Raw genomic sequence first — 27,031 nt, forward strand, 5'->3', positions numbered from 1 at the left:
TGAACCAGGCGGTGAGATACCTGAACTAAGCAAGACATAAACAAACGAACCATGATCCTGTTACGTTATCCTGGGGAAAGGAAAACAGGGTACTGTGCTGGAGAGTGAGGGTGGACAGCGAGTGTGGATGGAGTATCGTAGTGCTGTGGGTGGAAGGGGAGTGGTGCTGTAGTTCTGCAGGTGGAAGGGAGGTAGCGCTGTAGTTCTGCAGGTGGAAGGGAGGTAGCGCTGTAGTTCTGCAGGTGGAAGAGGGATAGCACTGTACTACTGCAGGTGGAAGGGAGATCGTACTGTAGTATTGTAGGTGGAAGGGAAAGAGTACTGTAGTACTGCAGGTGGAAGGAGGATAGCAGTGTAGTACTGTAGGTGGAAGGGGGATATCCAATACTGTAGTACTGCAGGTGGAAGGGAGATTGTACTGTAGTTTAGGTGGAAGGGAAGGTTCTTCCAGAAGTAACATTTGAGCTGAGTTGTAAATGATAACAGGGAGTAGAAATCTAAATGGAAGATTGTTCGAGGCTGGAATCAAGGGCAAAGGCCCTGCTCTTGGTCACTGGTGGAACTGGAAGCCAGCCAGGCAGCTTGAGCAGAGTAACTATGAGAGAGGGTGGTAGAAGTTGAAGGCAGAGGTGGGCAAAGGCTACTGCGTTAAGCTGACTTGAAGCTAGAAGGATCCTTGTATTCCAATCCTCCTGTTGCAGCTGTGCCCTGAAGAAACTTGGCTCATGATTCAAAGTAAAGCTTTTAAGTCGAGGCTAGTATATAAACTACTCAAACTTTTAGACTCATTGAATAGTGGACATAACCATATTGGCAACTAGTTTTTTCACTGAATCCTACAACTAGCCCATGTGGGTATTGTAGGATTATCTTTATGAGGTGTTACCAGCCTCATGCTGTGGATGAGAAAACTAGGTCTTACTGTCATTTGTCCAAGGGGACTTATGTGGCCCAGGCAAGATTCAAGCCTGTGCTCTCTCCACTACTCCACTAACCTGCCCCTCCCTATGATAAGGAAAGATGTTGGGGTTTGGAGCCCTCAGCCAAGAAAGAATTCTTAAGTTGTCTTTGGTGCAAAAAGGTGGTTTTATTAAAGCATGGGAAGTGGACCTCTGTGCAGAGAGAGCTGTACTCCTCACGGGAAGTGATTGATTATATACTTTCAAATTGGGAGGGATTAGGGAGAGCCTAAGTCTCTAAGGAATTTTGGAATCAAAGTGTCCAGGACCTTGAGAGGGCTAGTTATTGTTAGGAAAAGGTCATTTATTACAGTCTAATAAAACCCGAGTCACCAGACCCTTCAGATGTGTATGGGTGGGTCATATGCTTGGGGGATGGTTGCTAACATGTATCTTGGGGGGTAGATATAAAGAATGCTTCCAAGGGAATTTTTATACATTAGACTCATAGGATCCTGGGAGTCAGGCTAAGGTTGCCTCTTGCCCTTAGCAAAGTATTAACATTGAGGCAGCTGAGTTCCTAGAGGAATGTCACTCTGCATGTTTCAAGGACTTGCCAGTGGGCTGTAGGTAGTAAGGACATTTAATTTTTCTTTTGCTTTGGTCTCCCACATCGCCTATACCTACCACCTGACTTCCTCTGTGTGAACTGCCATGCGGTTTTGATTAAAAGTGCACACCCTGTATTTCTGTGAAAGTCTAGAAGTAAAATAGGCTGGAGAAATCATAAGTACATACCATATCACACACCACCATTGCCACCACCACCACCGAGCAGCTGCTCCAGGTCTTGGATGAGCGACTGGAAGTCAGTATGATCTGCCCTGGAAATGCAGTGCTCGTGTTGTCCACTGTTGGTCTATAAGAACTTGAAGTGCAAGTTTGCTGCTGATGCAGCTTGCTCTTGGTAAACCCTCTTACCCAGAGCGTTGTGAGTATTTGCGAATTTAATGAAGATGGTGAGGGATGAACGAACCCACAAAAGGCCGGAACTAGAAGGCAGAATAGAGATCATCCAGGCCAGTGGTTCCAAAAGCACTGTGCCAATCTCCTAAGAAGCTTTTAAGAAATAGATTCCCAACTTGGCACACAGACATCAGGCACTACTGTTGTATCATATTAAGATCCATGGACATGATAATGACACTGTAGTACTGTCAGAATGTCCCTGTTCTTGGCAGATTCATGCTCAAGTATTTAGGGTCAAATATGATGCTGTCAGCAGATATTTTCAAGATGATTCTGCAAGGTGTGTTGTGCATGGTGAATTTAGGTGAAATCTATATGGGTTTTCACTGTACTCATTTTTTTCAAACAATTCTGTAGTTTCAAAACTTCAAAATTAAAAAAAAAAAGTCCAAAGGGAAGATTTTTTTAAAAAATGCAGATTCCCAGATCCCATTTCCAGATATTCGAAATCAGTGAATCTGTATTTTTCTATTTCCCTCCATTCTGTTGCACGAAGTTGGGTACCACTGATGATAGACAATTCTAGACTCTCCTCCTCACCCATTTCGCAGGAGAAAAAACTGAGGACGCAAGAGGATGACAAATTCAAGATAACCCAAGTGGATTAGCGGTAACATTAGGCCTGCAACACAGATTTCTATTTCATCAGGACAAATTTAGCGCTCCATCTGGGTGTGTGCGTGTGGCGAGGGGAGAAGAGTGGGAAGGGGCCAAGAGTGGAGGGGAGTGGGTCGAGGGAGGTATCGCCTGGGAAGTCAGGTGTAAATGGCCTTCTAGAGCCTCCTTGCTTTTCACACAACCGAGTGGTAATTCTTGTGGGTTTTTTGTTTGTTTGTTTGTTTTTTGTTTTTTGTTTTTCATATCCGTTGAAGAAAGCTCGAAGGAGTTCCCCTTTGGTGGCCAAGAGTAGTTTCAGGAAAGAAAACCCGGTCGCTCCGCCCCGGCGCCGTTGGCGTCCCGTCGCCATGGAGACAGACCGTTCCATTCCTCCTCGAGGGGTGGTCTTGATTTTCTGTCCGTGCCCAGTGTGCCGAGCGGTGCTCACAAGTTGTTCCGAGGAACCAGAGGGGTTTATTTCGGGCGCTAGGGCTCCTTGCGGGGAGCGGGTGGCGCGAGGCGGGTGCACGCCCCTCCGAAGGGGGCCGGGCGTCTGGGGCCCCCACGCCCCGAGTGGCGCGGCCCGAGGGGGACTGGCTGGGGGCCTTCGGAGCTCTGCGCCCGCCCGCCAGCAGGGAAGCCGCGAGGATCCCGCCACCCCGGGGCCGTCCCGCAACCGCAGAATGCCAGAGGCCCAAAGCTCCCGCCAGGACCCCCGGCGATGGAAGAAGCAGCCGGTGCGCCGCACGGTCAGCCACATCTGCCCGCCCCCGCGGCGGCCCCTGACCGTGGCGGACATCCGACCCGGCATGGAGAACGAGAGGCTGGGGGTCGTGCGGGATTCCATGTTTCAGAACCCGCTCATCGTCAAGGTGAGCCGCCCCCACGCCCGCCGCCCGCCTCCCGCCGCCCGCCCGGCGCTCGCCCCCTCGCCGGGCACCCACGGGCCCGGGGCTTCCACGGCCGGCCCGAGCGCACTGTGGGAAGCCCCCCCCCCCGCCCCCGTCCCCCCCCCCTCCGCTCTAGACAGACCTGGACCCCCGAGCCGTCCGGGGTCGCGTAGCCGCTCTGCGCCTCAGTGTCCTAATCTTCCAAGTGGGATGCTAAAGGCGCTCATTAAAGGGACTGACCGGGAAGGTTGAATAGAGACCCCTGGCGCGGGGCCTGGCACGCGGGGAGCGCGCAGGGTCGGCTGCTGCTGTTCACCCAGGAGTCTGCCGGGGAGCCCCAGGGTGACGGGCAGGGAACACGCACCCAGACTATGCCCTTGCTCGCCAGCTGCCAGCCCTCTCGGGGTGCAGCCGCCTCCCCCCTTTCCCCTGCGCGCCTGGGCGGCTTCCTTGCAGCGAGCGTTCCGAATCCCTCCTGGAAGCGTCGCTTGACAAGTTAATTTCCATCCAATCACACTCTGACCCAGAATTACAGCCCTAAGAGAAAAGAGCTGGAAACTCTGCCCTGGGGACTTCGCCGACACCAACGAGGGAGGGGCTGCGATTTCTTAACCAGATCGCCTCCCCTTTTATTGCACGCACCCTCACTTCAGAGGTTTCGGGACTGGTGATCGCCCAATGCTGGAGTAGCATCGCCGCGCCTTTCCCGAAGCCAGAGGAAAAAGTCGCGTTGAGGTTTGGCCCTCGGGGAGCCGGTCGGGAGCAAGATCCTCTTGTGCCGCTGGAGGGCGGTGTGCTTTCAAAAATGCGCGCAGGTCCCGGGTGCCAGAAGCAGAAGGCACAGGTGTAACCCTGGATTCAGTAACAATGTACCTGAACGCGCCAGGAGCTCGATTGGAGCCCAAAGGTTTTTGTTATTTTGTGTTTTGTTTTTGTTTTTTGGTACAGGGAACCTGGGCTTTCTTTTTATTCTTATTTTATTTAAATTGAGTGAATTAACATATAACGTATTACTGGTTTCAGAGGTAGAGGTCAGTGATTGATCAGTCTTCTAGGGATGATCGCATCACCCAGTTACCCCATCCTTCCCGAACCTGGGCTTTCCTAACATCCTGCTATAATTAGCTGAGTTCACTGGCTCCTAAGAAAACATTGACTCTTTCCTCTTGCCTTCCCCAAATTTTGTTCCAGGGCTACCCTCCAGGGGACAGCTAGCTTATCATGCTAGCACCCTTCCGTCTAATATGCTCCCTTTCTTAGCACCCTCCCCCCAAGTGGAAAAGAGTCCTTTATTTATATCTAGGTGGGAAGAGCCACTCTCAGCAGACAGATGGGACAGATGGGGCTCACCTTTCTGGGATGGAGGGGAGAACCAAGTCCTTCACCTCTGATCAGCTGCTTTAGTGTTGTCATTGCTTTCATGCAGGCAGGTATTAGTAGGCCAACTCCATTCTGCTTACATATAAAATAAACCGCATGGGGCATCTGGGTGGCTCAGTGGTTGAGCATCTGCCTTCAGCTCAGGGTGTGATCCTGGGGTCCTGAAATTGAGTCCTGTAGCGGGCTCCCTGCAGGGAGCCTGCTTCTCCCTCTGCCTGTGTCTCTGCCTCTCTCTGTGTGTCTCTCATGAATAAACAAATAAAATCTTTAAAAATAAAATAAACAGCATTATAGAGTTATTAGTATTCTTCATGGTGAATTAGTAGTGTGAGATGCCCACCCCAAGCTATATATGGTTGACCTTTGAAGAAACAGACTTGAAATTGGACCTTAAAGTGTGGAGAGTTAGATTCTGATCAGGAGCAGACCAGGAAAAATTCAGCTGTCTGGAGCCAAATGATTTCACCCTCCTTAGATCCTAAGTGTTCAAATGATCTTATGCCAGTCCATTTATATGCAGGTTAAAAAATACAGTACAATACTGTAAGTGTTTTTTCTCTTCTTTGATTTTCTTAACATTTTCTTTTCTCTTTACTTTTTTGTAAGAATACAGTATACAGTACATATGACATACCGAATATGTGTTAACCAACTATTGGCTGTTAAGACTTCTGCTCAACAGTAGGCTGTTAGTGGTTAAGTTTTGGGGGAGTCAAGAGTTATAGTTGTGAGGTGCCTGATTCACTCAGTCAGAAGAGCATGCGACACTTGATCTTGGGGTGGCTAGTTCAAGCCCCACGTTGGGATTAGAGCTTACTTAAAAAAAAGTTATAGTGGAGTTTGAAGTGCTTGGGAATCAGCACCCTAATCCTTGTCCAAGGGTCAACTGTATATACATATACACATACATACCGATAGGTATATGCATATGTATATGCACACATATATTACACATATATGTACATTTTATGTGTATGTGTACACACACGTACACACAGGCATATACGTATATTATATATATAATACACATGTGAGAGTAAAACTCTCCCTCCCCTCCTTCTTTTCCTTTTGCTCACCCTGTATATCAAGAAAGGCAATATTTGGCCTCTGGATGGCACTAGCTGAACAGCTTCCAGATAGAATTCAATGCCTTGATTCCTGAAACTGCACTTCAGGGTTAGAAAATATGCAGGAGATGACTGACCCACAGCTGGAGGTTCTGTCTTCAAGGCAGGAGATGAAGAGCAGGACCAATCTGGCGGGTGGCCACTGAGCCTGAGCAGCAGGAGGCTACTTCCAGGAGCACTCTGGTGATTGTGCCTTGCTCTTTTCAGGTCAGGGACAGCTAGCCTGTCTTTATTGTCCTCCCTCCAGTTCCTGATGGGCTATAAGCTCCTTTCTGTAGCAGTCAAGATTATGTCCACATTTCAATATTTACAACTACTATAAGATTTTCCACCAAAACCTGGCCTAATTAACAGTTGCAGAAACATTGAGAGCAATAAGGAACCTTGACTGTTACCTTTTCCAGACCCTCCTTACAAATGGATACATGGAGGTCGTCTGTGGTGAGCCCTTTGCACAAGGCTGTGGCAGAGCTTGGGTTAGAAGCTATGTTCACTTGGCTCCCAGCCCAGCATTATTCTCCCACTCCAAACAGCTTCCTACATTTAAATGAAATTTAAATTGTGAAAATGCTTTGGGATTTTCAGCTTTAAAGCAAAGGAGATTTGAAAGCATTCAAGATTGTGGAGCCTTTAAAAACTGTTTTTGTAATACGTTGCTGGGATTCTGTTGTGTCTTCACTGTGGCACACCAAGGCACAAGGCCAAGTTTCCAGAACCCCATGTGAGTGTGTGCCTTCTTGTGTGTGACGGAGTTGGGAGTGCCCTCTCCCGAGGGTGTCTTTAAGAGGATGAGGATGAAATATATTTTGGTCTTGTCTGAATCTGAATCCGAAGGTTGCATCTATATTGAAAAATATACCACCTTTGAAATAGTCATTTATCCCACCGTATTGGGGGGAGGGGTTGTTGCTCATATTGTTTTCTCCAGTGAATAGGATCAGGATTTGTTTAATTTAAAATGCAGACACACTGCCTGAACAAACCCAACACTGCTATTTCACACCCATGGAATTTACCAGGATGTATACACATCAGTTATTCAAGAACATGTCTGCAAGATGCCACGGCAACCAAGTGAAAAGTGAAAAACTCAGACATCCAAGCAGGTACTTTATCTACAAATGCTCAACAACTACTTGCTTCATTTAAAATCAAGCCCACTGGTTATTAGTGGGACTGATTGAATCAACTGGGTGTTTTATGTGGCCGCAAAAAAAGAGGTAAATGTTTTCCATTAGAAAAGGCTTCTACCCTCTTGTATAAAGTGATGTGCAGTTAGCCAGTTTGCCTTCAAATGTGACTCTCCGGGAAGAATAAAATTAAATAGAGAAAGAACCAAGCTTCTTTCGGCTTGATTCCCATTCCCCCAGAATCCTGTGACTCAACATAGGATCCTGCTACAGTAGCCTTCAAGGCTCCTTCACAGAAGCTGTCAGGGTGCACCCTGCCTGCCATCGGAACTCAGGTGATATCTTGTCAATACAATTATAGGGGAGAGACTGCTTGGTTTGCTCCACTGACAGCCTCGAATCTTCTGTCGCCCTGGAGAGGCAGGCAATGTACAGGGGTGGAATTTATTGAATCGAGCACCCTTAGAAAGTGCAAATGATCATGGCACCCGATTTTTTCATAATTTATTATGGACTTTGTTTTTCTGTGGGGGTTTATGTCACAAATAAGAAGTGCATGCATTTGTAAAATAGAGTCATAAAATCACATCATTTGAGGCTGGAAGGAGGCTTACAGATATCTAGTCCAATTTTTTTTTCTTTCTTTCTTTTTTTCTTTTTTTGAGGATGTTAAGGCCCAGAGAGAAAAAGACACTCTTTCAAGGTGCCCTCTGACCTGGTCACAGAGGTGGGATGAGATTTGTGTCTCCTGACTTCCAGCCCTGTGCCCTTCTGGCCACATTACATAGCCAATTAATAAATTAATGACAACCCAGATTGGTTACTTCTATATGGCAGGCAGTCAAAATAATGTTCACCAATGAATCGGACTCCAATATCATTTTTCCTCAATGCTCCTTCCAATGTGAGCTCTACTAACTTCCCAGGATTTGTTGGCAGCCAAGAAGTGTTTATTGAAAGTTTACTAAGTGCCCAGTACCATCCTAATCTCTTTTGGGGGAGGGAGGGCGTAGAAACAAGTTCAGAACTCAGCCCTTGCCCTCTTCTCCCCCACAGAAGTCACAAGGAGTTAAGTTTTTAGCGAGGAGATGGAGCGTATATGTGTATATTGCTTAGCACAGCACCTGCCTTTAAAGCAAGCTCTCAGGAAATTAGCCTTTATTGTTGCACACAAACACACACAGGCACACACATGCATAATAGGATAAGCAATGTCATGGGTCACTCCTGGCAAGTTTCAAGTGTACCACACCAGCTAAAGGGTCCAGCTTTAGGGGGAAGAAGGTGTGAACAGGACTTGGGGGGCTTTATGAAGAAACAGACTTGAAATTGGACCTTAAAGTGTGGAGAGTTAGATTCTGATCAGGAGCAGACCAGGAAAAATTCAGCTGTCTGGAGCCAAATGATTTCACCCTCCTTAGATCCTAAGTGTTCAAAGGTTTCCACCCCAAACGGAGTTCTGATTTTTCAAGACTAGGTGCTGCTGCTGGGATCATTATCATTATCATCACGAGGAAGCATTTATTTAGAGCCAGTGTGTTCAAATTGGATGCTCTACAAAATTAGGCAACCACACCATGCCTACTAATGGTTTAACATCTCTAATAAATATTGATGCTGGTGAACATAAATGCATAGAGACAAACGCAAAGAAGGCAGGCAGACAAACACGGTTGTACAAATATCCCAGCGTGGGTCAGTATTTTTATTACGTTTGAGTAAAATATGAAAATGTTACATTCTGCTTTATCTGTTGAAGAGAATATACCTCTAATGGTTCAAATCTTTTTACATTCAATTACGATGTAACAGGAGAAAATAAAACGTTAGGAGAGGGATGAAAGACTGAACTGCCCATCCTAATGGCTCCTCTCGGCTGGCCAATACATAGGGTTCATTTCTCCAGGGAAAGCCATGGGGTTCTCTCTCTCTTGGTCCTTTGTACTTTTTTTTTTTAATCAAAGCTTACCCCTTCCAAGTGCCCAGTAACACCATTTGGTGAGCAGAGGCTGAAGCAGTGACCCAATCTCTCTGCTCAGGCTTCAGCTTTTCAGAAAGCCAAGTTGCTCCCTTGTAGGCTTCTTACCACTCTCTGGGGTGGCTGCCCCACTGGAGGAGCCCACCTTCCTCCATCCTTCTGGAGAAGGGGTGCTTTGGCTCTGAGACATTAAGGAAAATCAATCCTTGGTGTGGTGGGAACTCAGCCACCTTCTGATAATGTGGCTCTCCAAACACTGCAGCATGGTGGGAAGGCCATTCCCTCAGGAAGAGTTCTGAGTCCATGGTGAACAAGTCAGCAGTCACTTCTAGCACCTTCCAGAATCTTCCAGGTTCAAGTGCTATTCATTGTATAATTCAGGCTGCCTTCTCCTTTATTTGAAAGACAAAGTGTTCTTGATTTACAACTGGCCCTGTGGACAAAATTTCAAATCCCTGTTTTCTATTGCAGTGGTTTTCAAGCTGTTTAGTGGTCACCAGAAGCATTGGAGTTCCCATTAAATGTCTGGGTCTCGCTCTTCTTAAGAAAATGCATCTTTAATTGTTGAAAAAGTGTAATGAAAAGGAAACTCAGTTAAAAGTGTTCTCGATGGAATGCTAACACTGAGGAAGACCAACTCATTAGCTATTGAGTTGACTAGTTTGGGGGTGTCAGTTCTGTGTTTGTGCTGGAGCCACAGTGAACATGTCATAGACAGGGAGGATTGTAACTACGTACAGATCTTTCTGGACTCTCAGGCTGGGTGAATCTGTTCTCATGGGACGTTGTGCATAGCCATGGCCCCCAGGAGCTGGGCTCTTTCAAACTCAGACCCATTGCTCCTGCTTCACAGCCTTCTGGCTGGTCGGGCAAAAACAAGTGAACACACAGTCTCAATCACGTTGCATTTTGATTGGTTTTAGTGTATATTGTAAATAATGATGTATGCTTCTTGTCTGACTTTTGTATTTGTAAAAAGAAAAAAAAAGAAAAGAAATAAGAGCATTTGTTGGCATTGGTAACAATTCAACTCTCCATGAAATTGCTCCTTGACTCTCTTTTCAAGCTCCTGAGTCAGTAGGACTGTGTTTTTTGTTTTAAGATATTATTTATTTATTTGAGAGAGAGAGAGAGAGCATGAGCAGGGGCAGCAGCAGAGGCAGAGGGAGAAGCAGACTTCCTGCTGAGCAGGGACCCCAATGTGGGACTTGATCCCAGGACCCCGGGATCATGACTTGACCCGAAGGCAGACGCTCAACCACTGAGCCAGGTGCCCTCAATGAGGACTGTTAAAACAATTCCAGGCTGTAGCTATTGTTGTCCTACAACCACACACACACACACACACACACACACACACACACACACACACTCACTCCTAACCAGGCAGATATAAAGCTGTAGCCACCTCCTGGACAGAAAGGCCAGCAAACGCAGATGGCAGCCTTTGGATCCAGGCAGATGAAAGGGTGAGCTTTGTCTCAGTCACTTTCTTGGTTTCGTGTCTTACCTTTGAGCCTCAGTTTCCTGTCTGCAAAGTGGGTGATCGTAACTGGCACCTGGGCATGGGGGGCTCGTGAGGATTCAGTAAGATGACATGGGTATGCTGCCCCCAGAGTGGATGCTTCTTTTCCTTTTCCATTATTCCAATTCCAAATATTTGTGTTCCTCCAAACAACCTTCATGTTCTCATACATCAACTCTAAGTATACGTTGTAAATCTGAACTTATAAAATAAATTTATAACGAGGCAAATCTGTGCAAGTGCAGCTTTGTCCCTCTCTTCATGCTCCTGTTGAAAGAAAGTGTCACCCACTGATGGTAACCACACTTGCTGTGGTGAGAATTTCGTAGTGTTTATAATTGTCAAATCACTATGTTGTACACCCGAAACCAATATGATATTGTACGTCAACTCTGCTTCATCAAAAGAAAAATACCGTTTTCCGCCTCATCTCAAGTTTTGTGCAACCATGTGCCCTGGAGCTGATGAGTTCATCCTGGCTGAATGAGAATGGCTCGGTTTGTAGCTCTTTTGAGGGTCCTTGGGCAAGTGACCTCACTTCTGAGCCTCAGTTGCCTCATCTATAAAGTATGGGTGCTGATACCTACCTTGCCCTTGTCAAGGATGCAACAAAGACTGATTTAAATGAGACACTGTCTTATGGAATGCACAATGACCTTATGGAATGAACCAGGGCTTCTCAACTGAGGGAGGTGCTTTTGCTCCCCAAGGAACACCTGGTCATGTCTGGAGGTGTTCTTGGTTATCACCACTGGGTTGGGGGGGGGCTATTGGCATTGAGTGGGCAAAAGCAAGAAATGCCGCCCCTCAATGTTCTCTAATGCACCTCCAGCCCCCGCAGCAGGGAATTAATCTGATCCCAAATGTCAACATTGCTGAACCCTGAATCAGAGAGGAACCGCATGGAGCATTCATGGCTAGCTTCCTTATGGTCCAGGGGCTCTTGAAACTCAAAACAAACACTGTAGCAGTGAAACTGTTCTGTTATAATTGCTTCTCTCTCCCTTGTTTGGCTTAGTTTCCCCTCTCACATATTTTATGGCAATTTTATTGATTGATTGATTGATTGATTGATAGGGTGGAGGGGTGGGGACAGAGAGAGAGGAAGAGAAAGAGAATCTTAAGCATAGAGCCTGACATGGGGTTCCATCTCACCACCTTGAGATCATGATCTGAGCTAAAATCAAGAGTCTGATGCTCAACTGACTGAGCCACTCAGGTGCCCCATTTTATGGCAATTTTAAATCTGTCCCCTCTTTCTCTCAGTTATAGCTTTCAAAAGTTTTCTGGCTTTTATCTGGGGCTTGTCTATCTTCAGCCTCACCCATGTTGTTTAAAAAAGTAAAAAGTGTTTCCAACAATTCATGCAGTGTGGCTCATTAGGTCAACAGATAAACACTATTGGTGCAGAGGCTGGTTTGTTGACTAACCGTGGACCACCACACAAGCTTTGTTGCCCTGGCGCACCACTTTCCAAGGGTTCGGTTTGATTTGGTTTTTCTCAGCATAAACTCATCTAGGATCTTAAACAGAATTGATCTGGTACATCAGATATTAAGCTCTTGGTGGGCCAGAGCCCCATCATAGCAGGGCCCTTATACTGTCATTATGGCACTAAGGACAGTATCTCAGGAAAGCAAATAAATGTACTTTATAAAGAAAACAGCTGTGTTTTTCCACCCAATAATTTAAAGGCACATCAGCTTTCGGTCAAGAAACTGACTTATGTGGGTCAATGAGCAGAAAGGTCAATGTGCGGAGCACACGGGTGGCAGGGACAGCAGCTGGCCAAAACCACTGTAGAAAACACATAATGAGCCCAAAAGAGGGATTTTTGATCTCTATGTGAACCACATAATACATATTTGGGAGACCAATGAACCCAGATGCATACAAGATAAATTTCTTTGCGTGGATCAAAGTCTATTGTATGTGCCCAGAGAAATGAAAGTGGAGATTCAGAAAGTTTTGGATTCTAGGGCCCAGCATTAGTGCAAGGCCATAGCTTGGCCAGGTGGCCCACCATCACCTCAAAGCTGCGTCACAGTACCAGAGAAAAAATGCTAGTGAGCTCAGACTCCACAGTCCCCCATGGCAGTGGGGCCGCCCAACGAGACATTGAGAGAGGTGATATATATAAATATAGATTTATTGGTTTTTTTTTTAGATTTTATTGTTAAGTAATCTCTACACCCAACATGGGGCTTGACCCCACAACCCCGAGATCAAGAGTCACATGCCACGCCACACCAGCTGAACCAGCCAGGTGCCCAAAGAGACGTGATCTTTAGGCTATAACATTTCAGTTGAGGGAATTAGAAAAGTTGCTGGCAGCCTTGTCGGGCAATGTTACTGGACAGTAGTGAATTTGTATTGCCCCATTCAAGTGCCATTTTAATGTACCCATTATGTAGAATTGCATTCATTTCCTCCCTCTGTCCTCCAGTAGGTCTTTTAGGACAGAGAGGTTAGCTTGCTTATTTATTGGTTGGTTGGTTGGTTGGTTTATTTGTTTCTTTTTTAGTGTGTATTGGAGACTGTCAACAGGCCCATCAATCACTGAGCGAGTATTTAGTAAGCCCCTACTGTGTGCAAGGCACTGGTGGAAACATAAGAGGTTTAAAGATTCATTTCCAAGAAGTATATGGTCTGGTGAGGGGAGAACCAGACTTTGCACACCACGACCAATAATAAAAGTTACTATAAAGGTGAAGGAGAGGAAAGGAGAGGCAAGAGGGGTCATATCTCAAAGCTTGTGCACTTGGGCTGGGGCTCTGGGCCAGGCTGGGTGCCAGTGGGTGCAGGGAGAGGAGGGGCACCAGGGGCAGGGGTGGCTGGCCTGAGCAAAGGCACAGAGTCTGAAATGGACGAGGTTCTTCATGAAGAATGAACGACTGTATGAGCCTGTGTTCATTATAAGGAAAAGAGCAGCAGATATATTCATTCACTCACTGCTTGGATTAAGAGATACTTCTGAGCACCTACATACAGCAGGCCCAGAGCTAGGCACCCAGGATATGGGGGTAAACTGACCTGGAGATAGGCTTTGCCCTCAAAGAACTTATAATTTAGTATGCAGAAACACCCAGAAAAGCAGCTAAGTGGGACTGATACAGTGACTGCCATCCTCCTGATGGATTCCTTGCTTAGTGCTGAGGGCAGCACCCTGGGTGGGGGTGGGGTGGAACATCTCCCAGGCCAAAAGGCTTGAGCAGCTTGTGCTGAATCATAACATAAAGATTGGTAAGTGTATATAGGGAGCTGGGGACGGGGGAGAGGTGTATCCAGGTTTTGTATGGCCTGTAGCTTATACCATTTTGAGATTCCTCTTAAAAAAAAAAAGGGATGCCTGGGTGGCTTAGTGTTTGGGTGTCTGCCTTTGGCCCAGGGTGTGATCCCCCCCAGGGATCCGGGATTGAGTCCTGCATCGGGCTCCTTGCAGGGAGCCTGCTTCTCCCTCAGCCTGTGTCTCTGCCTCTCTCTCTCTCTCTCTGTGTCTCTCGTGAATAAATTTTAAAAAATTTATTCATGAGAGACAGAGAGGCAGAGGGAGAAGCAGGTGCCCCACTGAGCAGGGAGATGGGTGTGGGGCTTGATCCCAGGACCCCAGGATCACGAACTGAGCTGAAGACAGACACCTAACTGACTGAGCCACCCAGGCTCCTTGAGATCCCTCTTTAAGGAACAGATAAATCATGTTGGAAATTAAATCCAAGGGCTTGGATGGGGCCATGTGCAAGGAAGCAACTTTGGGGAAGAGCCAGCTTTCTAGGAAAAGGTGTGGAATGTTGAAAGGGGCCTGGGGGAGGAATGCCCGGATGAGCAGACCCGAGGGTCCTCAGTTCTAGTTACCTGTCATTCGTTCACTCCGTAAGCATTGTGTCAGGCACACCAGGCCCCAGGACCACGGTGATGAGCTCTCAGCCTACTACACAACTCTTGCTGACTCTGAAACCTTGGGAGAAACTCAGCCTCCCCTACACACCTGAGTGGCTGAGAATTACCCTAACCAAACTTTCATTTGGTTATTCCACTATTTGCAAAATGCTTATGAAGGGGCCAGTAGGTGCAAGTCCAGGGCTGGGCTTTGAGGGCAGCTGGGCGGAAGGAAGGGCCTCAGTTTCCACCTGTAGGCAGCTTGCAAGACCCTGCTGAAGACAAACAATAAGGCACCGTCCCTTACCTATGGAGAAGCAACCCAGAGGAGGACTGGCCACTAAAAGGTGTCAACCAGGAGTCTAGGGGAGGTCTACCTGGAGGAAGTGACATTTTAGCCCAACCTTCTGAGCTGAGTAGAGGTGGTCAGTTAAGAGGTGCTGGGGCAGAGTGTGCAGGTGGGCCATTGGTGGAGACTGTTTCTGGCAAAATAAGAGGTACCTCGATGGCAAGGAGGAAGTTGGAACCCTGGAGGCTGCAGTGAAGCGTCAGGGGAGTAGTGCTGAAGGGAGGTTGGCAGGGAGTGAGACTGGATCTGGCCAGGCCTCCAGTTGGCCAAACTGGATAAACAGGGAAGAGCACAGAGGGCTGCGAGAAAGGCCCAGAAGTCAACAACGGGGCCACAGAGCCAGCGCCTCCCTCCCTACACTCATGGGGACACAGGCCAAAGAGAGGGGGGAGCCCCCACTGGGAGTGCTGTGCTGTGCTGTGTGTGGTTTGACTGGAGGGACATTGGGGCGCCCTCCGCTGCCAGAAGCTGCTGGAATGGACATATCATCCTGTTCCCTACCAGGCCTCACGTTTGGAGCACAGCCATGGGTAGGGGTAGCGACTGTAATTTGTTTACTTTTTGCAAATTAAACCAGCCCCCTGGCCTGTCAGGCTCCAGAATCTCCACAGCCCTTTGAGGGAACCTGCTGGAGTGCTACCCAGGGTCCCTCAGGGCCAAGTGCTGGGCTTTGCGGCTGCCTCCGAAAACTTTGTGAACTGTCACTGAAGATTTTGCTCGCTCTGTAGGCACCCAGTGGGCATAAATTTGGAGGTTTGAGCAAATCTTTCAAAAACTCCCCTTCTAGGAGGAAAGCATCTGTCTGGTGTTTCTGAAAGCTCCGTCTTTTCTCAGGCAGCTGCTCTCTTCTTCCCAAAGATCCTCCCTGAATCGCCTGGCTGGATGCTTGGGCCTGACTTCTCCAGAATGGGAACAGGAGGAGGCTAAGGCCTGGGCTCTGGGTTCCCAGGAAGCTCCCGGCTGCAGCCCCATTTGGCCAGCAGCGACCCCAGCAGCTGATACCAGCTGTCCTCCGCAGAGCCCACTGTGTATGGGGCATTATTTCCTTAAAGTCTCTGCAACAGTCCTAAGGAACAGGATTGGTGGCATTCCATTTTACAGATGGGGAAGCTGAGGCTTAAGGAGGTCACACATGTTTGCCCACGGTCATCCAGCCAATGAGAGGAGGAGCTCAGCTTCGAGCCTGGGCTGTGACTCCATGGTCCGTGGTCATAACCATTGCACAGCTCAGGAGAGCTTGGTGACCATCCATACCACCATTTGTTGACTACCTACCAACTGCCAGCCTCTTCCATACAGGATCTCAACTCTGCAAGGTCATGGACCTTTGGAGAATGACTGAGGTCACATGGAGGGTCAGTGGCAGAGTAGGGGCTGGCACTGTGGCCTGTGCAAGTCCACTGCTTGTCATGGTCTTTACATGTTGTGCCACACTCCCATTTCCCTGGAGACTCCTTTGTCCCGGTGGAGGAAGAATCCAGTTCATCTTTGCCATCAAATCTACATCGATCAGAAGGGTCAACATCACCTGGAGGTGTGCTTTCTGTTCTCGAGGAGCTTGTAGCCTAGTTGGGCACCTGCACACACACCTGGAAGTGGCTGCATGAGGCTGAAATCAGGAGGGTCAGGGTAGTGAGGGCAGGGAGTGGCTGTTAACAGGGGGCTGTTAACAGAGTTGGTTAGCAAGTCCTGGAGGGGCCACAGGACTGGGTAGCACTCAGCTTGCCATGTGGAGATGAGGGAAGGTAATTTGAGATGCAGAAATGGCCAGACAAGTGAGAAATGGGATACCCCAGAACTTGGGTGTGTTTGGAGGACAAGTCTGGAGTGAGCCTAATGTGAAGAAGGCAGGGCAGCAGGAGGGATGTGGCACCAGATTGGGATGGTGTCAGGGGCCTGCACTTTGGGTGAACGAATTGTTTCAAGAAGAGACAAGCCAGAAGGGGGTCACACACCTGACGAATGGATACCTGGTTTCCCAAGAAGTCTGGAGTTTAGGCTGTCGTACCTGTGCACATCTACCTGCTTGCTGGGGAAGCCTGCATGCTTGGGGGACAACTGGCCTCTGGGCTGACCAGACTGGCTTTCCCCTTTCAAAGGGAAGGCGCCCCCTCCTCCTCTCCGGCCCATCACCCCGTCCCCTCCCCGCCTCCCTAATCAGCGAGAGCAAATTGTTATCAGATTAGTGCCAGCAATGAAAAGCACAGTCCCTCTCACCCTCCCAGTTAGTTAGCATTTAGATAGACTGTGACAGGGGCCCACACAATAGGCATCAAAGCCCTCTAGGGCGGCGGGAGGGATTAATTTCTTTAACCAACAGGCCTGATCTGGCCTAACTCATTACCTTGCCTTGTCAGTGTGGATGTTAGATTCGATTGAAGATTATACCATTTAGGCCTGTCTCTTGTTTTCTGCTGAAACTGGGGGGGGGGGGGGGGGGGGTATTGAGTTGCACACGCTCGCATCGCCCGCGTCAATACTCAGCGGCCTGAGGTTCTAATTCTGCTTCATTTAAACTTCATCAACTTTTCCAATCAAGTGGAAGGATCCGAAATAGGCTCTGTGAGCAGAAAGGCCCGCTTCCCTTTGTCAGATAATTTATTCTGTTTTCTCTTCCCTCCCAGACTTGCTCTCTTTCTCTCTCCAGCCTCGCTCCCCTCTCTCCCCCTCCTCACCCCGGTGCTGAAAATGAGATTACAGTATTTAAATGACTATGATAATCAATCTAGGGACCCGGAGCTGAGATTGAGGTTAATTATTCTTAACAGAACAAAGAAGCCAGATGCCTTTGGGGACTCGGAGGTGCAATCTGGGTTTCTTGCTTGTGTTTTTTTCCCCCTGAAATTGCAGTTTTAGGAGTCTTTTCTTGTTCCTAACTAGGCACCAAGTGTGATTCTTAGCGGCGGCAGCCCCTAAGAGAGCAGAAATGTAATTTTGAGCTGATACACAGCTAACGGCCTTCAATCAACAATTTTAATAGGAAAAAAAAAAGTCACTTATATGGTATGAGTACAGATCTAATGAAAGGGTGATCATTTACCTTATTTATTTTTAAACACACTAGGAATAATTTCCCACTGCGTTAGAACTAGTAATTACAGCCGCACAGTGCACCCGTAAACTTTTGAATGAAGAGCCTTGTCACTCAGGCGGTCTTCTCCCTGGCAGCTTTTGCCGCTATAAAAGTTGAAATTTTGTCATGTTTTGGCTAATTGGAAACAGGGTCATTATAGCATTGAAACTCTACATGAAAGTGACTTGTTCAATTGTTACCTGAAGCATTCACAAGCTGGCCAGTCATCGCGCCGGTGCCTACCCCCAACCTCAGCTTCTAAAACAGAGAGAATCAAAATATGTATATTTCTTTGTCTCCCTCTGCTATCTTGTCAGAGCTGTTTTACATGCTGCCACCCAATGTTATCTTTTATTTGTGTCAGGAGAAAGGATTTGACAAGTTCAGTATACAATGTTCATTTGGCAAGGCAAATTTTTCATACCAATTTTGAGTGGGAAATGAAACTATCTTTCAACGGAATGAGCAACATCATTTTTGGACAGACTTATTATGAGAGAGAGAATTGCAGAACTTTATTTCCTCGCATGATCCTGAAAAGTCTAATCCATTTTTTAGAAAGTAGGATTTGGTTTCCACACGCAACCCTAGTTGGGGGAAATAAGAAAGGCCCGTAATGTCTTCAAAGAGGGATGCCTACTATTATATTCCCCTCCCTGCTCCCTACAAGTTATTAATAGGCTAGAATAAATTGTTGCTCTTCTATATTATAATGACTTTGTTTCAGGCCCTTTAAACTGCGGGGGAGTCTCTGACAGTTCTCTGCATTTGCAAAGCAAAATATTTAATAACCACCATCGTATGAAGGAGCAGCCAAGACCATAAGCAACCCGATTTGTGAGGAGTGACCCCCCCCACCTCCCTATCCTCTTTCCATCACTGTTTACCTAAAAAAGAAGACTCTCTCACCCTCTGTGCTACCAAATTCATTTGGGGCAGTGGTTTATGGTGACATTTTTCTTTCTTAAAGCAAATATTGACTCACCATGGGGAAATTAAAACTCCATTAGGCATTGCTACATTGTACAGCGGGCTGCATTACAACAGCCAAGCTACTATTAATTGGTTTCTTCCTCAGGAATAATTCAGGGAGGGCCGAAGCAAAGGGGAAAGGGAAGATGGATCGAAGCCATAATTTCTTAAAATGACACCATCTAGATCAGCCAAGGTGATCATTACGTGGTTATTAATCTAAATATAAAGAAGATGCCGCCTAATAACATAATGAATTTATCAATGCAAAAAGCCTGCGGTCGGGTTATTTCCAGGCTGGGCAGAATGTATTTCAAGCCACACGTGGGCCAGCCTCGGCCAGGTTTGGGCAGCTCAGGACTGCCTTCCCAGAGCACGAGCAGCCCTGATTCTTCTTTTTCGGTGTAAGATGTTTTTCTTTCTCCTTCCAGCCTGTTCACTGCTTCCCTCCCAATGCGAATGCTCTGCTTTTCTGCAGCACCCCACTCCCTCTCTTGCCACTAGCTCTTTTTGGGCTGCCCAGCCCAAATCCACCAGCCCCATCATGACTTCTCTGGTCCCTCTCGGGTCTATTTTTGCCCTCCACCTGAGTTGGCTAGGGCTGCTGTAACAAATAACCACAATGTGGACAGCTTAAAATCAGTTTATTGCCTCCCAGCCATGGGAGCTTAAAGTCTGAGATCAGGGTGTTGACAGGGCTGGTTCCTTCTAGGGGCTGAAAGAGAAGGATCTACTGCGGACCACCCTCTCTGGCTTGTATTTGGCCGTCTCCATATTCACAGGCATACTCCCTGTGTGGGTGTTTATGTCCATATTTCACCTTTTATAAGGATCTCAGTCATACTGCAGTGAAGGGTCCACTCTTCTTCACTAAGACCTCATCTAAATGCATTATCTTCAAAATGACCCTATGGCCAAATCAGGTCATATGTTGAGGTACTAGGGGTTAGGACTTTGGCCGGTGACTGGTTTAGGCTTGGGTCCTGGTCCTTGGTCCATGAGTTGTGGTAAGGATGATGGGGCTATCAGTAGAGTGGCATCCTTTGTGTTGGATTTGAGGCTGCCGTCCTGATGAGGGCTGTGGATATGGCAAATATTTAGAGCTCTGTTGTCCCTCCCCATGTGGTGTGGACCACTCATAGGATAAGCAGTCACATACATTCCTGTGCCGTTTATGGTACTTTTGCCTTGTTGGTATTTAATGCTTAAGCATAACTAATTTGGGTCACTAACCAAGTATACAATACTCCTGGAGGGCAGATTCCACAACATGCTTCTTTTTATCTTCCACAGAGCTATTTATCCAACCATCCATCCATCCATCCATCCATCCATCCACCTATCCATCCATGCATTGATCCATCTTGTGTTTTAGTCAACAAATAGCTTAGTATTCACTGAATTTCCAATATACGTGCCTGGCACTGGGCTAGGCAATAGAGAAAGATTGATGAACGAAATTTGACTTGATCATTACTCTGTAGAGCTTTACAGTCTAATCAGGCAGATAAGCATTAATCAAAACATCAGGCATAAATGTGAGATTTCAAGCATGGTAAGAGCCAAGGGGGAGAAGCTTCTGGTACATCTGATTGGGAGGCTTCAAGTGGGTGCAGGCCAGGGAAGTCTACTTGGATAAAGTAAAGACTGAGCTGAGAATTGAATTAACCAGGGGAGGAATGTGTGTGTATATGAGATAGGGTTTGGGGTGTGGTGAAGGCAAAGGACAAGGGCATTCTAGCCATTTAGGAGAGTATGTGCAAAGAGTCTGTGGTAGAGAAAGTATGGGGATTCAAGGCACTGAAAGAAGGCCAGAATGGCTGGGATGTTGGGGTAGGAGAGAATGGTGGATCATGCAGGCCCTTAGTAGAGGTTAGTTAAGGAGTTTGCCATGTAGCCCAAGAGAAACGGAAGCCAGTGAAGGCCTTTAAGCAAGGGTTAGGACCGACAGCAGAGGGAAACAGTCAGATTGGCATTGGAAAGGCCCTCTGGCCAGAGCATAGATTGGAGTGCCTAGGGTGGCCATGGGGAGATCGATTAGGGGGCTTACAAAGTAATGTAGGAAGGAGAGAGGCTGACCCAAACTGATTGCTCCAAAAGCATCTCAGTCCCTGACTGTTACCCCAGAGCCACTCCTCTTTTCTGTGTGTTTGATCTGGACCTTGTATTTTCCTGAAAACTCCCTGGTTCCATGGCAGTCATTTCCTACATATAGTCCTGGTGGTGATCTCCTCTGGTTTTGCTTTTCTATATGTCTGGTCCTATCTGATCTGGATCATTTGGAAATTTCTCAAAAATTTAGGTTTTTAATGGAGCTCTTTCTTGTTTTTCTACACTATATTGGATTTTTTCCTTTTGAAAAATACTTTCTTTGTCCTTTCATGGTATTTTGAGAGGGTGGGAAGGTAGACATGGGTGCTCAGTTCACCATTTTGAGCCAATATCCTCATTTATCCTTCCTAAGATTTTGAAAGCATTACATCTCATGATGTGCTATTGGGAGCATTCCAAATCATAGCCTAAGGATAGTTATGTTTATCTATTTTTTTAAAGATTTTATTCACTTATTCATGAGAGACAGAGAGGGAGAGAGATGTGGAGACACAGAGGCAGAGGGAGAGGGAGAAGCAGACTCCACATAGGGAGCCCCACGCGGGACTCGATCCGGAGTCCCCAGGATCAGGCCCTGGGCTGAAAGTGGCGCTAAACCACTGAGCCACCTGGGCTGCCCCTATCTTTTTTTTTTTTTTTTTTAAAGATTTGTTTATTTATTTATTCATGAGAGACAGAGAGAGAAAGAGGCAGAGACACAGGCAGAGGGAGAAGTAGACTCTATGCAGGGAGCCCGATGCAGGACTTGATCCCGGGACTCTGGATCAAGCCCCAAGCCAAAGGCAGACACTCAACTGCTGAGCCACCCAGGTGTCCTGAGTTATGTTTATCCTTTTAAAAAGTTTTAGAAGGTACCTTAGAATCTACCTGTAAGTTAAACATAACAAAGTATGTTTCCATTTTTCCCAAATGACCAGAGCTATGAACTAGAAAACCACTTTCTTGAGATTTGAAGAAAAACCCTTCTGTCCTAATTGTTCTACCAGGCTGCTAAGATACTAGAAAATCTCAACAGAATCTCTACTCTTATTTGAGGCATCTGGGAATTCAGTGAATATGTCCAGAGGAGGCAGCATATTAAGCCATTTTATTATCCAGTAACAGAATACTTGTTCCTCCTCTGGTCACGGCGAGTAAGCTGCTCTCAGACCAACCAACCCTCCCAGAGGTAACATCTATAAACTCTGGGTCAGACTTAAAAAAACAAACAAAAACTCAATTACCTGAAGATTCTGGAAAGGCAACAAACATAGGTGAATAGAGAAGTCAGATGAGGATGTCGACGCACGGAAGAAGAGAAAAACAGGCAATGGTTCTCTCATTTGGAAAATGACTTTTAGGGCAGCCCTGATGGCTCAGTGGTTTAGCACTGCCTTCGGCCCAGGGCATGATCCTGGAGACCCAGGATTGAGTCCAGCGTCAGGATCCCTGCATGGAGCCTGTTTCTCCCTCTGCCTGTGTCTCTGCCTCTCTCTCTCTCTGTGTGTCTCTCATGAATAAATAAATAAAATCTTTTTTTTTAAAGATAGTATGTTAAAAAAAAGGAAAATGACTTTTAGTGAAATGCCAGGCTGCACATGGTATCTAGAATTTGGATAGAAACCTATGGTTCCATCCAACCCGTGATTGAAGAACCAGAAGATAGAGTTTGAGGAAACCACAGTCACCAGGAAATGAGGGAAGAATCCAGGAAAAGAGAGAACCAGAGAAGAGATGTCCAAATTCAATATATAAACTTCACTGTATGTCTCCGGAAGATCCCTGAACCACATATAGGGGGGACAGACTCTACAAGTTCAACAAAGGCTAAAATAAGTGAACTTGGATTTGAACTACTGTGTATCACAGAAGACAGACTTTTCAGTTTAAGTTCAATCAACTTAGCCACTTGCAAACAAAACAAAACAGAACAAAAATTCCTAGGAGGAATATAACCTAATTCAGAGTCCCAATGTCTAGAGTATAATTCAAAAAATACTTGACACACAAAGAAATAGGAAAACATGACTCATCTTCAAGTGAAAAGACATTTAATGGAGACAAACCTCATAGATTTCTCATATTTGGAATTGATAGTTAAGAATATTTATTATCGGGGCGCCTGGGTGGCTCAGCGGTTGAGCATCTGCCTTTGGCCCAGGGCGTGATCCCGGGGTTCTGGGATCGAGTCCCGCATCGGGCTTCTTGTGAGGAGCCTGCTTCTCCCTCTGCCTATGTCTCTGCCTCTCTGTCTCTCATGAATGAATAAATAAAATCTTAAAAAAAAAGAATATTTATTATCTACTTATTCGTGAGAGAGAGAGGCAGAGAGAGAAAGGGAGAGCATGAGCAGGGGGAGAAATAGGGGGAGAGGGAGAAACAAACTCCCCACTGAGCAGGGAGCCCGACTTGGGGCTTGATCCCAGGGCCCTGAGATCATGACCTAAGCCAAAGGCGGACTTTCAACTGACTGAGCCACCCAGGTACCCCAAGAGTCAAGAATTTAAAGTAGTAATTATAAGTATGCTCAAGATGTAGAGGAAAATATGTTAATAATAGATGAAAAGATAGGAAAACGAACCAACAAGAACCAAAAGGAAACTTTAAAAATGAAAATACCTGAGACAAAAAAATTTACTGAATGAGCTCAACATCAGAGTTTAGATAACAGAAGAGTCAGTGAACTTGACTATATCAATGGAAATTATCCAGTGGAGGAATAGAGAAAACAGATTTTAAAAAGTAGGCAGATCCTCAGGAAGCTGTGAGATCAAAAGATCTAACATACATGTAATTGAAGAAATAATGACCAAAACTTCCCCAGATTTACACAAAGACATACTTTACAGATTATAAGCTCAGTTTTTAAAAAAGTATTTTTAAAAAGCAACAAAACCAAACCTATGTACAAAATAGTCAAATTGCTAAGAACCAGAGAAAATCTTGATATCAGAAATAACACACTGCCTACAAGGAAATAACAATTCAAAAAAAAACCCTGACTTCCTATCAGAAACAAAAAGTCCAGTAACAGAGACAGTAGTCTAAATTTGTTTATTAGAATTTCTAGTTTTTTTGTTTTGTTTTAGGATTTCTGGTTCTTTAAAAGAGAATCAGGGAGCCAGACATAATACAGGTGAGTCTAGGTTGAGCTGAGGGAGGAAAGGTGATGTAAGGAAGGAAGGAGAAGGTGTGCTTTCGGGGACAAAGTGGATGAGATCCCTAAGCAACATGTGCACAGAGAATCTAAGGGATGTGAAGAGGTGGATGGCTCTGAATCCACATTTGAGAAACACTGACCCTCCTTCTGCTGCTCCCCATCCTCATGGCCTCAGAGAACTGTCTTTACCTCCTCAATCCTCAGTTCCCTGTTTATAAGAAAGGGGTGATCATGGGTACCTACCTCATGGGGTTGCTGCAAAATTTAAATGAGGTAAATGTACGTTAATGAGCTAAGTGCAAAGGTTAGTAAATGGTAAGGACCAAATACATGGCAAATGCAATGATTATTGCTGTTTTTTTCTGTGTCCAGCAGCCCCTTTTTGCCAACATTTCAAGTGCTTTATGAATTTTTATCACACATCACTCCCTGTGAGGTGTTATCACGATGTGGCTACTTGCCCTCTTGCATCCGTAAGGAAAGATACCCCGGATGGCATGAACTAGTCAGCATGACTAGTCACCTGCCTGTGGGCAAGCTGCTCCCCTCTCCTCCCTCCTGTTCTCCGTGACCATGCCTCACTAATTGTTTAAAACCTGGCTCTGAGTGCCCTCTCCTGGAAGCCTTTCCTGACCCTACTCCTGCTCTGAGATGTTTTATGTGCCTCCCTCTTTGCCTCTGTAATATCCTATATGTGTTTCTGTCACTGCTCTTAGTGAACGTATTGTAATGTCTGTTCTTGTGTGTTCCTTATGGGCAGGAACCAGACCTCATTCATCTTTTTATTCCCAGTGCCTGCAGTGCTTGGCATAAAGTAGGTGTTCAATAAATGTTTGTCAGATGAGTGAATAAATAAATGGTTTAATGAGTACCTGGGAGACTGTTTCCTAGTAAATAGTAACCCTGGCATTTGTATGAATGTCTAAATTTATTTTCAATTCAAACTTGAGACACTTTAATTTTAAGATTTAAGGATGGGGTGTTTGTTCTCCATGAAGGAACACATGGCTTTGTGCACAGGTGGCTGAGAGCTTATGAACCTGCAATTCAACCTTGTGGAGAAGCAGAATATCTATGCACAGAATTTCGTGTCGCTAAAACACAACTAAAGTTTTCTTTTCTTTTTTTTTAAAGTAATCTCTACACCCAGTGTGGGCCTTGAACTCACTACTCTGAGGTCAAGAGTCACACCCTACCGACTGAGCCACTCAGGGGCCCCTCATTGAAACACAATTAATATCAGTAATGCATGTGTTTTCAAGACTCCACGTGCCTAAGAGCAGCGGAAATGCATATAGGAACTTGCTGGGGGCTTGAGGGGACTATTTCTGATCCATCTTTAGATTCAAGCATTTAACAAGTAAATCCAAATGAGGACACGGGAGCGATGGTCCCACTGAGCATGGCCATCCTGTTCTGCCTGGAAGCCTGGAACACAAAGGCAAAAAAGAGGGAACACATGGCCAGTCCCAAACTAGAAAGGGCTTTTCTATGGCAGGATATTGAGCTGTTTGATAAAAGCCTAATATTACGCTTGAATTATACTTGAATGCTTAGCAAAAGCACATTGTTCAAAGACACTTAACGTGGACTCGGGTGGATCCCCTTTCTTCTGTCGCCTTCTGAGGTGGTTTTGTGGGCTGTAATGATTTGTATTGTATTTATAAGCTGACAGGGTAATCCTGCGAACAGCAGGAGGGGAAGCAACCCAAGCAAGACTTCTCAACCCTGCTAATTAAAACAATCCTTCCTCCCCCCACGAAGGCTAATGAGACAGAAAGAAAGTGGGCTAATGAAAATGTCACCACAAGATTGCCCACTTATTTTATTTATTTACTTAATGCTGTAACTTCCATTTGGGGGTTCTGAGAGAAAGAGAGAGAAAGGTTTTCAAAAATTTGCTAAGAAGACCCTTTCTTATTCATCATGGCTCCACACGGCATGAGCTGTCACCAAGCATATCTTTAGGGATAGGAGATTTTATCTTCAGTTGTCAATAATAACAATATTCTAGGAAGAGGGGTTTGCCTGTGGTCACTTTGAACAAAATAAAAATGAAAGGAATCTGAATCCCTTTTCAGAGTATCTTCCCCCAAATCCAAGAGGCCAGTATGCTTTATTGAAAAGCCTTGGCTCCCCAGTGCAGGTGGCCAGTCAAGTTGAAGAAGTGTCACTAATATTGAGTGGTGTTTGGAGAGACAAGTTCACTGTGCTCAAACAGACTTAATGTTGATCCCATCATCAGCGTTTGGCTCTGCCAAGATGGTGAGAATTCTATTTATACATTATTTAACGGAGCACAGCGTGACCTGACCCTTCAATACCATGGGGGTGCCCAAGGGTCTTCCATCTTCATTTCAGTCCCTTAAATGCTTGATGATTTCAGTTAATGCCTTTATTGGCATCCAGTGTCCAACCAGACTAGAAGGAAGAAGGAAGGAAGGAAAGAAGGAAGGAAAGAAGGAAGGAAGGAAGGAAGGAAGGAAGGAAGGAAGGAAGGAAGGAAGGAAGGAAGGAAGGTTGCAACCTGGTATTGATCTGCTAAGTGGGATTTTTATGCTGGTCAGTCTGAGTTTTGTTGCCAGAGGGTATTTGCACAACAGGGTACTTATGCTGAGAGGCTTAGTGTCATGGTCCCTCAGCAGCAGATGCTCATTTCCTGGGAGAATCAAGGGAACCAAGAGAAGGGAGTCTGGTTATGAATCTGGTAGGTATATCCATTTCCCATGGCTGCCATAACAAACCATCAAAAACTGGAAGGCTTGAAGCCACGGAAATATATTCCCTCATAGTTCAGAGAGCAGGAGTCTGAAATCAAGGTGTCACCTTGAGAATCTTCGAGAATCCTTCCTTGCATGTTCCAGCTTCTGGGGGCTCCAGGCATCTCTTGTACTGAACCAGTACTCCTCTTTCTGCTCCAGTGGTCACATGAGGGCTTCTCCTCTATGTTGGTCT

At 46.1% G+C, this 27,031-nt stretch overlaps 1 protein-coding gene across 1 annotated transcript in view; it reads left to right on the forward strand.

Moving 5' to 3' along the window:
* Positions 1 to 3,130: 3,130 nt before the first annotated feature.
* The window catches only part of CFAP77 (cilia and flagella associated protein 77), a 130,686-nt gene continuing 106,785 nt past the window's right edge, over positions 3,131 to 27,031 (forward strand). The window contains exon 1 of the mRNA XM_072778461.1: positions 3,131 to 3,397. Within this exon, the coding sequence (XP_072634562.1) occupies positions 3,209 to 3,397 (189 nt within the window). The 5' untranslated portion in view covers positions 3,131 to 3,208. The remainder of the gene's footprint in view (positions 3,398 to 27,031) is intronic.

Source organism: Canis lupus, chromosome 16 (assembly GCF_048164855.1).
Source record: "Canis lupus baileyi chromosome 16, mCanLup2.hap1, whole genome shotgun sequence".
Taxonomy (NCBI): Eukaryota; Metazoa; Chordata; class Mammalia; order Carnivora; family Canidae; genus Canis; species Canis lupus.